The 13,972-nt window shown below is 46.8% G+C and overlaps 7 protein-coding genes across 7 annotated transcripts; 2 read left to right on the top strand and 5 right to left on the bottom strand.

The window, feature by feature from the left end:
* Positions 1–203: 203 nt before the first annotated feature.
* Positions 204–1,450, top strand: N7495_006209 (ERF4 family protein; the record flags this gene model as incomplete). Its single annotated transcript, XM_057208860.1, has 2 exons — positions 204–219; positions 336–1,450. 2 exons carry the CDS (start codon positions 204–206, stop codon positions 1,448–1,450), a joined length of 1,131 nt encoding a protein of 376 aa, XP_057062634.1.
* A 555-nt stretch (positions 1,451–2,005) lies between these two features.
* On the top strand, positions 2,006–3,508 carry N7495_006210 (AP-2 complex subunit mu; the record flags this gene model as incomplete). The annotated part of the gene is made up of 4 exons (XM_057208861.1): positions 2,006–2,081; positions 2,141–2,401; positions 2,460–3,447; positions 3,502–3,508. 4 exons carry the CDS (start codon positions 2,006–2,008, stop codon positions 3,506–3,508), a joined length of 1,332 nt encoding a protein of 443 aa, XP_057062635.1.
* A 2,130-nt stretch (positions 3,509–5,638) lies between these two features.
* On the bottom strand, positions 5,639–6,427 carry N7495_006211 (uncharacterized protein; the record flags this gene model as incomplete). Its single annotated transcript, XM_057208862.1, has 1 exon — positions 5,639–6,427. One exon carries the CDS (start codon positions 6,425–6,427, stop codon positions 5,639–5,641), a length of 789 nt encoding a protein of 262 aa, XP_057062636.1.
* A 2,073-nt stretch (positions 6,428–8,500) lies between these two features.
* On the bottom strand, positions 8,501–10,113 carry N7495_006212 (FAD-dependent oxidoreductase; the record flags this gene model as incomplete). The annotated part of the gene is made up of 8 exons (XM_057208863.1): positions 8,501–8,592; positions 8,640–8,840; positions 8,896–9,084; positions 9,141–9,399; positions 9,446–9,631; positions 9,679–9,753; positions 9,813–9,938; positions 10,012–10,113. The coding sequence occupies 8 exons, from the start codon at positions 10,111–10,113 to the stop codon at positions 8,501–8,503; spliced, it is 1,230 nt and encodes a 409-aa protein (XP_057062637.1).
* A 1,075-nt stretch (positions 10,114–11,188) lies between these two features.
* On the bottom strand, positions 11,189–12,406 carry N7495_006213 (kinase-like domain-containing protein; the record flags this gene model as incomplete). The annotated part of the gene is made up of 1 exon (XM_057208864.1): positions 11,189–12,406. The coding sequence occupies one exon, from the start codon at positions 12,404–12,406 to the stop codon at positions 11,189–11,191; it is 1,218 nt and encodes a 405-aa protein (XP_057062638.1).
* A 76-nt stretch (positions 12,407–12,482) lies between these two features.
* On the bottom strand, positions 12,483–13,165 carry N7495_006214 (uncharacterized protein; the record flags this gene model as incomplete). Its single annotated transcript, XM_057208865.1, has 3 exons — positions 12,483–12,783; positions 12,840–12,886; positions 12,944–13,165. 3 exons carry the CDS (start codon positions 13,163–13,165, stop codon positions 12,483–12,485), a joined length of 570 nt encoding a protein of 189 aa, XP_057062639.1.
* A 53-nt stretch (positions 13,166–13,218) lies between these two features.
* N7495_006215 (CAMK protein kinase) lies at positions 13,219–13,738 on the bottom strand (the record flags this gene model as incomplete). Its single annotated transcript, XM_057208866.1, has 2 exons — positions 13,219–13,507; positions 13,587–13,738. 2 exons carry the CDS (start codon positions 13,736–13,738, stop codon positions 13,219–13,221), a joined length of 441 nt encoding a protein of 146 aa, XP_057062640.1.
* Positions 13,739–13,972: the final 234 nt, after the last annotated feature.

Below are 13,972 nucleotides of genomic sequence, written 5' to 3' on the forward strand. Positions count from 1 at the left end.
CATTCTACTAATCCTTTTCTCTTTAAAAGTTAGCATTTCTTCTATGTAAAGGGACAATCCCCACTTTCTATAGATTGAAGCCCAAGTGGATTTGTCTTCCATTGTTATTTTTGCCTCATTTTTTTCAGTCTGAAGGACCTATAAGAAATTAACTGATAATTCTAATTTTCTCTTTTCGTCAGCACTTCTCTCCTTTTTTTCCAATGTCAATGTCTCTCAGTTGTTGCCTACAATTAAAGTCATTTTCCTGGGCCGCAATCTTCAGCTCCGACCAATTTGTGCTCCCCTTTAGCTTCTTCCGTCTTTCCTCAAAACGGCTTCTTCCACTTCTCCAGCCCGATCGAAGGAAGTCGCATCGCGTTCTAATCTCCCAGGCCAATACTCCTTTAGTCTTTCCACCATTCGCGCCCCCGTGGAAGCGTCGTTTGTCAAAGCACAGCGACGGCAGCGTTCGGAACCGTCGTCGCTCCCTGCCCATCAGCCTCCCTCAGTTCGACTCGCAAACCCTGTCAATTACGTCCCTCGAATTACTCCGATCACTCCATTCTACCCATCAGACGAAAACCTTCTTCGTCCCCAGCGGGACGCATACCCCCTCCTCAGCGTTTCCGAGCGTCAGCTCAGTCGCTTAGACGCATCTCGCAGCAGCCTCTTCGTTGAACACAGCCAGGCTGAGTCCGACAGTAGGCACAACAGTATCGGGCTGCCTCTTCGCCAGCGGCGCAGTGAGCATTCTCCCCGGATAGAAGATATGGCGGCTACGGAAACTGGTAGCCTGCGACCACCAGGGGATGTAAATCTCACATATACACAAAACCGGCCGCGTCATGTCCAGTCGCAAACCTCTCTGCGATCGCAGTCGCAAATCGCATCTATTCCATCTAATACGGGTCCGGTCCCCCCTGATGTCGCTCAGGACCTGGCGTGGGGACCTGCCCATCCGTGTTTCCCTCACTTTAACCCACATGTACCCATTGGGTCGCAAGAATATCTTACCACTCGAGTCATTCGCATTCGGCGTGACTGGATGATCAGCGGTGATCTGGCGCCCACGTTTTCAAATCTGTACCCCGAGATCCTGGACCCACTACTCTCCGAGCAAGAGTTCCGCATCGTGATCTCCACTATTAACGAGAGTTTGGTGAAAGCCTTTAACCCCTTCAGCCTGCACAATTGGCTTGACGGGTTACTCGGACTTCTCACTGGCTGGATTTGGGACGATCTGAATGCTCCTGGCATCAAAAGTCAACTCCAACGCGTGGAGAAATGGATCGAGGATTGGAATCGGGAGGTAGGCTCCAGAGATGGAGTTCACATATGGAGTCTACGGCGTACGGCCTACATGTCTATTGACATACAGATCCCAGATCCTCAAGTTGGCATGGCAGCCAGCGAGGGACCTTCCGTACCCAACACAAGACCCAGCAGTGGGGTTGGTCTTGGAAATTGATGTCTAGTCCCTTCGATGTACATCTGCTTATAATTTTTCTCTGTCCATGATATCCCCTTCCTCAGCGGTCTCTTTCCCCTGGGGTTTTCTGTGTTATTACTTATTCTTCCTGCCACTTTTTTTTGTTCTGACAACTTGATCTTAATTATTTATTTACCGCTGGGGATTAATTCTGTCTGTTCATTTCGGATATTCTGGTCACTGTGACCTCCCCGTTTACATTTTATATTTGAGGCCCGTGTTGATATTGAAGACTTTAGTATTTACAGTAGATACCAAGACCTTACGGTCTATATGAGAGAAATAATTTTAAAGAAATTGCCTACAGCCTACAGCCTACAGTAATATAGGTAGAATCCCTATCGTCTGCGATAGAGATGCAGGGGTTGAAGCGGTGTAGAAGGCGGTGTTGATCCACCCCACATCTTAGGTAATCTCCTTCCCCCGAGCTCCTTAACTCCAAATCGACTGCTTCAAGTGCTTCAACGCTGTTGCTGAGATATAATAACAATTGATACACCGTTCCATGGAAGCTTCGACCTGCATTAATTCACCATGCTGTCGGGTATCTTGATGTTCAACCAGAAGGGTGAAAACCTTATATTCCGAGCCTTTCGCAGCGACTGTCGTCGTGAGTATCAACACTCTAGTATATCGAGGTCGCAAACACTTAACTGACATGGATCAAAGAACGTCTCAGCGACGTGTTCCGCATACAAGTTATCAGCAATCCCTCGGTTCGGTCGCCTATCCTGACATTGGGCTCGACAACTTTCAGTCATGTCAAGCACGAGAACATCTACTTGGTCGCTGTGACCAGGAGCAATGCCAATGCGGCACTAGTCTTTGAATTCCTCTACCGACTCATCCTACTTGGAAAGAGCTATTTTGGCAAGCTCGACGAGGAGGCCGTTAAGAACAACTTTGTCTTAATTTACGAACTGCTCGATGGTACGCCATTGTCCCTAAACCTTCAATTTCAAGTGCATATAATAACTCAAATAAACAGAGATCCTCGACTTCGGATACCCGCAAAATACCGAGACCGATACGTTGAAAATGTACATTACAACCGAAGGAGTCAAGTCTGCAATCACGAATTCGCCCTCAGACTCGAGCCGCATCACCATGCAGGCCACCGGCGCACAGTCATGGCGTCGCGCAGATATCAAATACCGCAAGAACGAGGCCTTCGTGGATGTTATCGAAGATGTAAACCTACTAATGTCAGCAACCGGCACAGTCCTGCGTGCAGACGTGAACGGACAGATCGTCATGCGCGCATACCTTTCTGGTACACCAGAGTGCAAATTCGGGCTGAATGATCGGCTCCTCTTGGACCCGGGTGATTCGACTGGGACCAACGCCCGGGGTGGTGGTGGCACATCGGGTGCTGGCAAGTCAACGCGCGCAGCCGCCGGATCCGTGACACTTGAGGACTGCCAGTTCCATCAGTGTGTGAAACTAGGCCGATTTGACGCAGACCGGATTATCTCGTTCGTGCCGCCGGACGGCGAGTTCGAGCTGATGCGGTACCGTGCCACGGAGAACGTCAACCTCCCGTTCAAGGTGCACCCGATTGTGCGGGAGGTCGGCACAACGAAGGTCGAGTACAGTATTGCCATCAAGGCGAACTACAGCTCGAAACTGTTTGCTACCAACGTCATTGTTCGTATCCCCACCCCGCTCAACACCGCCACGACTACCGAGCGAACCAGCCAAGGTCGTGCCAAGTATGAGCCCGAGCAGAATAATATCGTCTGGAAGATCCCCCGCTTCTCTGGCGGTAGCGAGTATGTCCTCAATGCTGAGGCTACTCTCACTTCAATGACCCATCAGAAGGCATGGAGTCGGCCCCCGATCGGCCTTTCCTTTAGCATTCTGATGTTTACCTCTTCTGGACTTTTGGTGCGTTACCTCAAGGTATTTGAGAAGAGTAACTACAGCTCTGTTAAGTGGGTGCGCTACATGACTCGCGCAGGAAGTTACGAGATCCGGTATGTCCTCTCACTACCAATAAGTAGGCCTTGATACTGACCTGTTTTTCCTAGCTTTTAAAAAAAGTTGATATCTCAAATTATGCATAGCTGCAGTCTTCTTTTCTTCTGAAGGCTGATGTGCATCAGGAGTAGGTGTTTGGCGTCGGTTGTACTATACATATTACTGCTTCATTTCATTATGTACTCAAACTTTGCATATCTTTAATTGACTCGAGGTGAAGATGATGATTTAGAGGAACACACGCCTTGAAGGAAACAAAAAAGCAAAGCTAGAAACAGACTAGATGTTTCTAGTGTCCATGCAATGCATCCGCTTATCGAATATAATGATCAGATGTCCATGACATCCTGTCTCATCTTCTGGACTTGGTTTAATCCTATTCTCCTACCTTCCTCATCTTCCCTAGTCTACCTTTACCCAGTAACTCAGAGTTCCCGAGCAAGAGTGGTGAAAATAACGAATAGTAACAACTCGAGCGAAATCGATGCATACAGTATCCTTTAAAACCAGACTCTTTCGCTGATTTCATGCTTGAAGTTGGATTTACAAGCCGAGGTCAGTAGACTTTTCTGATGGTAACGTATCGACTGTGATATCCTAACAAATCCTTGCAGCAACAGTCAACTGTGATTGCTCCAGGAAGAGACAATGATGTTCTTTGGGGATCCATCTTCCTCCCGTTATCCGAGGATTCACCACAATTACTCCACTCCACTTAGGGCTAACCATGGATAACATCCACATCAATAGCATCATTGGTCTAGTGGTAGAATTCGTCGTTGCCATCGACGAGGCCCGTGTTCGATTCACGGATGATGCAAATATCTCATTTTTTTGCCGTTTTAAGCCTCACATCAAAGCCTTGCTGCCATACATCCTTATGTACGGAGTATAATATAGTTTGCTTTTTAGTTAAAATTTACCGTTTACATCTAGTATTACCAGCCATAAACTGATCCCACCTGAATAATGAATGTCTATGATTGTCACAGGAACGAACAATGGCCTACTTGAACTTACGATCGAGCCCATAAGGGCTCGGCTCGGACGTTGTCTAAGCTGTGAGGCTTGCAAAGCAGAATCTTTCAAGTGGTGGGAAATCACTTTCAACAACACCTGGGCATACTATAACATGGTACTTCATGTGCATGATATTTCTCTTCCTATCTAGATACACATTGAACATGTAGTTTAGCATCTCACTGGAAGAACTTTCAGGATTTAATGCAATCTTTCACTAAACTCTTCTTGCACATCACTCTATTCGCTCATTGGAGATTACTATCATGTAGAACGCTCATCTGAAGTCATATAACCTCTGTCTATCGTTACCATTGACCAAAGATGCTTGAAAGGCAGACATTCACCTACTTCAATCTCACGTGGAAGAATAATGTCCATGCTTCCCTGTAATACTCTAGCCCAATCAGGAATTTTGCTGAGTATTTCCTCCATTTATATTTGCCTCAGTACTTTCTCTGCTGTTGATACTTCTAGCTGCACTTCTGCTGCTCCTACTAGCGTAACTGGGATAATGTCACTGATGTCAGCTGTCGACTATCAAGGCTCAGTGAAGATAAATACGGCTCAGCGTTCCTGGCCGCCTGGCTGGATATGGGCTGGTTAGGGCCCGTTGTTGACCAGTATGTCCATGGATCTAAAACGGATATATAGTCACCTAGGTAGACCTGGGGATATAGAGCATATCAGATGCGCTGGTGTTTCATACAAAACCAAGTGGTCTTCAACCCATAAAGGCCCGTTCAAGTATGTTGTGTTCCATTTGAAGCTGAAAAACTTATCTCCAAATTGAGTAATAGCTTGTCATTGACCATTGTATTATTACAGGGAATGGGAGTTTTGATAATGATACAGTTTGAAATTCAGTGGTATCTTGAGTAAAAATACAGGTCCATAGTAATAGTGATACATCGCTCAAAAAAACCCCCCCCCCCAGAGCAAAAGAGTCATGTGCAATAATTAGCCTTGAGTCCCGACAGAGCAATAAAAATAAGCTATTGAAGCAGACTCCAATAATAGGTCCGTAAGGTATGTAACCAGAAAAAGAAAAAGCCAAAAGAATAAGTGATGATGGAAATTATTCCTGGCAGCGTGGAATCGGGGGCGTCAAGCATGAGAAAAAAAAAGTAAAAAGGTGTCGTATAATACATGTCAGAAAATAGATATTTATCGGCGTTCATGTCGGAGTGTAACTCGGCCATTTTGTAGGAAAGATTGCAGCCGGTTGCTGACGTCGGCACAGTCACTGCGGCCCATTCGGCGCGCACACTCCTCCAAATCTTGTTGGGAAAGAGCAAACTTCTCGAGAACCAGCTCGAAAAGACGCTCATCCTGCGCAGTAGTCCACTCCCCAGAGCGCACGTTCTGCTCCGGTTGTTCAATGGAGGGAATGGGTGAATCAGGATGAATGGGTGCACTTGATTCTAAAAAGCGGCCCATGTTGCGCTGGGCTGGAGAAGGGGGTGATTGTGTGACGGGTGGCGAGTGTAGAGAGTAGCAAGTTGTCTGGGAAAAACCAAGCGGTAGATTGTAGGGGACGTGCCGCCGGCGTTTGATTGGAGTTGAGGAAAGATCGCGTCTGTAAGCGTCCATTTCGTTGTCGCTTTCACTGTCAAAGCGACGGCGCTTGTTGGTGCGCTTTGGTGCGGGTGGTGGTGTGGAAACAGTGGTGATGGGAGGAGTTGTTGGTCGAGGCGCAGAAGGAGCCACCTGGCGCAATCGCGGTGAGCGGCGCGGGGAGATGATAGGAAGTGGGCTTTGAAGACGTTTGGAGGAGTGCTGTGGCGATGGTGTCGGCGATCCGTTGAGTAGAGATTGTAGTGCGCGGCAGGTGCCCTGTAGGCCACTTCCTGAGGGATAGCCGGTGTCTGATGGGGGAGGTGTTGTGAAGAGACGGCTAGGAGAGAAGCGAGACGACCGGCGCGCATCGCAAGGAAGAGCAGATGGGAGCAGCATTTTTGCGCGTGTGGAATAAGATAAGTTGTGGACTGAGTCAAGTCGCGCCAGGTTGCGCGAGTGGATTTGTGCGGATTTGCGACAGGCGATTGCGCCGGGAAGGATTGCGCAGCGCGAAAATGGAGTTGGAAAGAACGGAACGAGTGCAGTGCAATGTGGACTTGATGCGCTTCCTAGAGCACTTGTTCCGAAGAACAGCAACAGTGAAGAAGAAGTAATGGTGGTTGTTCAGGAGAAAGAATCGGCGGGGCCCGATGAGTGATAAAAGAAAAAAAGTGGCCGTAAACGGTCAAGCGAAGGCTCCACAATTTGTTTATCGAATGCTTTGCTTTGCTTTGATTTGTAAAACAGAGCAAGAACAGAGTAAAGAAAGATTGGAAGAATGCGAGATGGAGTAAATGATTATAGATTAAATGAGTAATGAATGAAGTCAGAATAAGCCCAACAGGTTAAGCAGGGTAAATCCAGGTTTGAACAACGAATGACTCGAATTGACGATGATGGATTGTCTGGAATTCTACAGGGATTCTTATATATTACTTTGTTCTCATGAATGTTCTTTGATCATCTACTCGTGGCCCTTCCCCAGTGAAACACGATCCAAGGGACTAAGGGCATAAGGGCATAACCTGCAAGGGCTGGTGATCCTACAACGTTCTGTTGAGTATTTTTCCCCTGAAATAGATGATCCACATTTTCCAATTACATTTCCTATTTGGGTCAATTAACTGATGATCCATGTCATGATAATAGCACAGTCCATTGAGTGCCCAAGAGCGACGGGCCTTACCAGTCCGCATGATATGACACTAGGCTACTCTATTTTCTTCCAAATTTGGTATATCTTATGACGTGCATGTACATATGCATATACTCAGTACAGCGTTGCCTAACCATATAGAAATACGGAGTATGATTCGTTTTGTCCGGCCCCAAGTCTGGACTCCGAGGGACCAGCGTGTTTTAATAATGGAGAGGCTGGGCTTTTCACCACCAGGAGTTTGTTTCTCCTGCCATACTAAAATTAGCCCTGGAGGAGACCTAGAGGTGGATTTGTAGGGTCGCCCTGGACATTCTAATCCTTTCTCTGAATCCTTGTACTTTTGATGGATATAAATTTGATGCAAATTGAAAATTTGAAAATTGAGGCAAAAACGCGTCGCGAACGCGTAGTGTGACGCGACTCAGGCAACCAATCAGAGTCAATACTGATCACAAACTTAATTGGTATGTTTATACTTAGTCAGCCTATACTACAAACCCTTGCATCGCCCGGTTACAATGGCACGAGCATACAGACTAAGAATGGCATAAGATTATCACCTTGATGGATAATTCCTCGAACCCTGCATTATCTTGCGGCACTACTGCAGCCTTAATTCTAACTAGATTGTGGTACAGAGCGCATACTCTCCCTCCGTCATCGCCGCATGCCTTCCTGGTCTTCCCACATGAGTACGTATCTTACGACGGACATCCTATTTTACAGTATTGCTATGGTCTCCTGAACGAAAGCTTAAAGGAACAATACCTATTACAGGGATATCTAGGTGCCTAGTTATTCCCACTTTCAATCCCCATCCAAGGTTTCTCCAGGCCATCTCTGAAGGGGAAGAAGGCTCGTTCCTACCAGCCACCACTTCGCATGCAAGGGATACCTCAGCCTCGCTCAGTCTTGCTCCTCAGATCCCAGCCCTACAACCCTTTATCTGCTATTAGTAGATATCCTGTTCGCTGTTGGCGACCCTCTACACAAAACCTAGCCAATAGACGTCAGTCATCCCCTCATCCCTCTGATCAAAGCTTTCAAATGTCCCTTTACTCTTCCATATTCTATCCTATCTTCTATTGAAATGTGGGTCTCTCCTTTGTGGCAACTGAGCTTCAATCAAATGTCTAATCAGCTTCTGTCAATCTTGACCTCTTTCATTCTCTAAACCAATAAGATTGCTTTCCTTCGTCGTCAACTGTCTTTTCTCTATAATTTCTAAGAGGGTTGCTTTGAAAAGTATGGTCTCCTTCCAAAGAAGGACCGTTCCTCATTTCCAAGGTTTCCAATCTTTGTTCGGCCTATCATTTCACCGACTCCGTCTTTAGAAGGCTCTTTGAGTGCTCGATCGCGTTATACGAGAAGCAGATTCCCATGAAATTAACCATATCAGCCGCTGGATTCAGTCAGCTATATACTAAACGGAAACAGAATGTCACTTACGTGTAATTCGGGCGCCTGTGGGATCATTTTGATCGCGGCCGTTCAACCGCGTGAAATCGAGGACCATATTCACCCGTGGTTGACGAGATGCCTGGTATATCTCGAGACGTCTGGGGATATCTACCACTTGAGTTCCCATAGGAAGCAACGTAGCGATTTCGATCGCATCTTCAATTGCCATAGCTCCTCCCTGGCCCAAGTCTTTGTGAATATTAGCTTCAGATTAATCAATCAAAGTGAAATGAAACGAACTCACACGGCTGGAATGGATGTGCTGAATCGCCTATAAGCGCCGTATTATTGGAGACCCACGCCGGCAGGGCCTTCATGTCATACATGTCCCACATTTTGAGGTCCTCTGCACTATCGATGATTTTCTGGACGCCGGGACAGAACCGGGAGAAGGCACTGGCGATGACTGATTTGTCGCCAACCGCTTGCCAGCCTAACATGCCCTCAGCTACCATCCCAAAATTTCATTCAGATTCTCTCATCACTCACTGTTGACCTGTATGTTGGATTTACTTTCATTAGAAGGCATAAAGGCGCACAGGTTGAATATCTTGCTATCACCGCAAGGATACGCAACAAGCCGGCGGTCCTCAGCGGCCCACTCGATGAATACACCTGGTCTGCCAACAAACGCCTGAGTTGACTCATACTCTTTCAATTGATCGATGGGAAGCAGCCATCGAAAACACGATTTCCCCACTGGGTATGGAGCCGGTGCTTCTGGCGCAATTGCTCCTCGGGTTTGGGACTAGTCAATGGTTAGATGCCGTAGTGTCTCACATTCAGTAACATACATGTATTCCATCAGCACCTAGAAGGACGTCAGCTTCAAACGAGCGCCCATCTGCCAATGTGACCGATGGCCGGTCAGATTCGGCATTGATCGTTATGATCCTGCAACTTGTATGAAGGGTCGCCGTTTCCAGAGCGCGTTTCTTGAGATGGTTGTGCAAATCGATTCGGTGAACAAGATAATATTCCTGGCTAAACTTAGCTGTGTCATTTCACCGGGTAAGCATCTCCATACCGCTTGCCAAAGGTGACGAATATCGTCATAGTCCTTCTTGAACTTAAGATCTCCCTCTGAGGTGTACCGATGGATCTATAGAAAGCATTATTAAACCGAATTAGCTTTCGCTCACTTTCAACTGAGCTCCATACCTCGCGGAGAAGTGTGCCTCCGAAATCAGCTGGATCAATCCCCATCCAGCGCAGTAAAGAAGTACTATTAGGAGGGAGATGAATAGCAGCACCAGTCTCCTTGATAAAAGCCGATCTTTCCACAATCTATCAGAGGCGAAATTAACAGCTTTTGCTCTTTTATTTTTATATTCGCAGCTCTATAGGACTTGCTACTTACCACAACGCGATGTCCTTGCTTTCCAAGACTAATCGCCGCGCAGAGGCCAGAAATACCGGCGCCAACAATCAGTACATCGAGCGGTCTATCTACCACGGTCATTTTGGGTCAGGTCTAAAGATTGAATATCGGTGATATTTTCAAGATTGTCTTTCACCACAATTTCATCCACGAACCTCAGTTAAGTACCTAAATAATCTATCATGCAAGTATTTTATTTCAATTTTAATTGGCTTTGCACTAACATGGCAGCATCGCTGCCCGAAGGCGATGTTGAAGGTTTCGTGTTCGGGACTGTCGGACCTCGGGATGTATGGCCGCTATGCAGAGAACAGAGAACAGCAAACCAATCATATCGTGAAATGCATGCATATTTGCATCGGCTGGAAAGGCCTAGGTGGCTTAGGTGCTGAGTAGATCTCAGTACGAGGTCCAACATGAGGATCTGTCACCTGGAGCATCTATTAAGACACTCGGTCTTAGTTAGCTCCACACCTCAACAGCCCTGGGGCATATATCAGCGCAAAACTGAAAGGAAAAGTCAAGAGGTGACAGGGTAAATCCAGTGCTTCTAGTATGTCTCACCGACCTACTAGAGCCAGTGATTAGATAAGTAATATTGCAAGTTTAAAGTGGTTCGGGAATGAAGTGGATGAGAATCATTTCTTGGATTATGCCTGCTAATACGAAGATATCCACGAAAATTTCACGTAAAGTATGAGTTGAGCAATAAGTAAAGTAACAATAGAACATATACTTCCAGCCTGAAGCTGTGAACCGTATCTCATAAAGTCATAAAACATGTCAGTCAATACGAGAGCGCTTTGATCTTAGAAGCTCATCTTATACAGGTGGTAAATAAGGAAATGAATATCATTGCACATGAATTCTCGATCACTCACCTGAAACATGAAGAGTAATCCATAAAGTTGTAAAACATACCGGTCAAGATGAGCGCCTTGAACTTGGAATGGTAGCTTTTGCAGCTGATAAAATATGAAAATCAAGATTAGCGCACATGAGCCCTTCCTCACTCACTAACCTTCAACATGGAGTGGTATTGCATGATGGTCGTAAAAATGGCAATGATTATAAGCGCATATCAGTTCTTCATCGCCAGATTTGTTGGAAATGTATCGTGAACAGCGAGTAGAATCATACCATTTGGAAAGAGATATCACGGGTCATCAAGATGGTCAGCGTCCTGGCCGTAGATATGTCGCTTTTGGATTTTCTTTCCGCTGACCAGGTTCTTTTCTTCTTGATAGGCTTCACCGTCTTTCTCAGCACTTTTCTGCTCATTGGTGATCTTCGGATAGTGGGTTGAGGTCAACATAACGGGTAAAGGGATCCGGCGTCGTGGAAGAGTTGGACATGGCGGTAGAAGGGGCTCATCTTCTGGACGGACTAGGCATCGTGAAAGATATGGTAGAAGGGGCCCATTCCCTGGACGTGTGGGGGCCCAACCGGACAGGAAGGGGTTTGAAAATGGCTCCATTGGACGGATATCATTGATGTAAGAAGGTGCTTGATATCCCGCGTAAGAATCCTGGGTGGTATCGGCCAGTCCAGCATAGGGAAGCGCATGCTCACTGTCATCTCGGTTGGTGTCCTGGGCTGCCTCGTTAAACGACTCCGATACATGGTCGATGGATAAAAGGCGGAAACGTGCGCTGGCTTGATTCTCAACATCTTGGATGGGAATGCGGGCACGTGGTCTTATCTGGTCATGTACTGGGATGCGAGAGCGCGTGCCCATTTGAGCTCCGTGATTTATGGGATTGCGGAAAAGCGTACTGGCCTGATCAACATTACGAATGGGAATTCGAGAACGGGCGCTCACCTGGACTTCACGTAGAGCAGTACAAAAACGTGCACTCATCTGAACTCGATGATCAATTTGATGATGGGAACGTTTTCTGTTCTGATCTTCAACCTGAGCGATGGGAATGCGAGAACGGGTGCTCACCTGGGCTTCACGTAGAGGGCGAGAACTTGCGCTTGCCTGAACGTCGCCAGGAGCTACGTCGCAGGCTGATACGCAAGGCAAGCTATCTAGCGCGACGATGGCCGAGTAACCACGGATCTTCTCTTTCCAGTTACCGAATACTGCCCGATATCTTGCTTCCAGTTCAGCAGAGTAAGAAACGAACCAAGAGTGATCCAGCGCGCGCTTGGCTGTGATACGACGGACTTCGTCTACGACGAAAATTTTATGAAGAAGGTCTCGAGGAAACTCTTCCACCTTGTGCATCTGCAGGAATTCGTCTAGCTGTTGCAGTGGCCGAGCGAGATCCACGCATTTAGCGTGGAACGGCACTCGGCCGGTCAGCATCAACGCTACTACAGATCCAATGGCCCAGAGGTCGGTGGCCGAGGTATATCCCTTCTCCATGCGAGTACGGTGGACTCTCATTTCCCTATTCCCAAGACGTCAGTAACTATTTTCTTAGATGAAAGGACTGGGAAACTTACGGAGAAAGGTACAGCGCAGTACCACACCAGCTGGTCATGCGCCTCATTGCAGGGTTACCGACGAATGTCGAACATCCGAAATCGCTAAGGACCACTTTACAGCCGTCTTTCAGGGAGGCCATAAGAACGTTATCAGGCTTGATATCTCGGTGCACAATCCCCTTGCCATGCAGGTAGTCCACGGCAAGCAGCAGCTGTCGAGTGATCCACACCGCACCCGTATCATCGAGCTGGCCTCCTTTGTAGTTGATATAAGAGTACAGATCACCCGCCGTGAAAAGCTCCGTGAAGATGTAGCTAGAAAGACGTTAGCCAGTCTATATAAGCCAGGCAAGGAAGGTTGTACTACTTACAGGGTGCTTTCTGATCGGATGACAGTGTCCATGTCGATGATGTTTGGCTAAAGTGAGAAACCAGTCAGTAAATACCCATGAAGCAAGGTGTAATAAAGACTCACGTGAGATAGTTTCAAAAGGAACTTGACCTCCTGCTGGCACAGCCGAACATTTCGTGAGACGTGCTGTGGATCGATGGACTCCCCTGAATTGGGTGACGATGGAAACTCCAGGTTGATAATCTTACAGGCCAGCTGCTTCATGTCGTCTTCCCGGTAGGCCATATGAACTCGGCCAAATCCACCAACACCCAGCACGCGCTGGGTGACGAAGAATTTGGCCATGATGCGCTAATTTGATGTCAGTGATATATGTAGTGTGTGATATTGAAAAAAAACTAGCTAACCTTGATCTCGATCGTCTGAAGCGAAGTGAAGTTGTCTCGCTTATCATCTGAGGCTGAGGTGAATCGAAGGTGAATATGACTGCCAATCCTCAGCTCATCACGATTACTTAGGAGAACACCGTCTTGGCTGATTTTGAAGCCATTGAGGAAGGTCCCATTACGGGACAGGTCATGAGCAAAGATTAGTGGAGGAACCTCGTTTAGCTTTGAATCGTCGAAGATGATACAGTAGATCCAAATGTGGACCTTGGAAACGAAAACATCATTAATGAAGTAACGACTATATTAAGGACGCGTCAAATCACGCGAAGTTAGTCGTTGTATCACTTGTGTACAATTGAAAGTAAAGTTATACATACCATTTGGTCTTATCTCTGCCAACATATACTTGCTCGTTACTGTGGATCTCGAGCGGGCTGCTGCAGGTGTTAGTATCCGGGTCCCATCGTGTCAGAGTGCCAACTAGATGGCTGGGTGCTGTCGACCTGACAGATCTCAGAAGAGATACCATATTTAGATTTCAGAAGTCAGGAAACAACAATTGGATGGAAAAACTGAGAAAGAAGGGTCGAGGTTAGGTGTTGTGGATGAGAAGATTTCGAAGTGAGAAGAAAAACACATGTGACTTGATATTAGGGCCTCATCAAAAAACCAGTACTTTAACACCCACTGCAACTCCAAAAAAATTCAATTAAAATGCTGTAAGAACTTTAAGAATACAAGATTATTTGCAATGATCTATGTC

The sequence above is a fragment of the Penicillium taxi genome (assembly GCF_028828555.1).
Source record: "Penicillium taxi strain IBT 34144 chromosome Unknown utg000004l_segment0_segment0, whole genome shotgun sequence".
Taxonomy (NCBI): domain Eukaryota; kingdom Fungi; phylum Ascomycota; class Eurotiomycetes; order Eurotiales; family Aspergillaceae; genus Penicillium; species Penicillium taxi.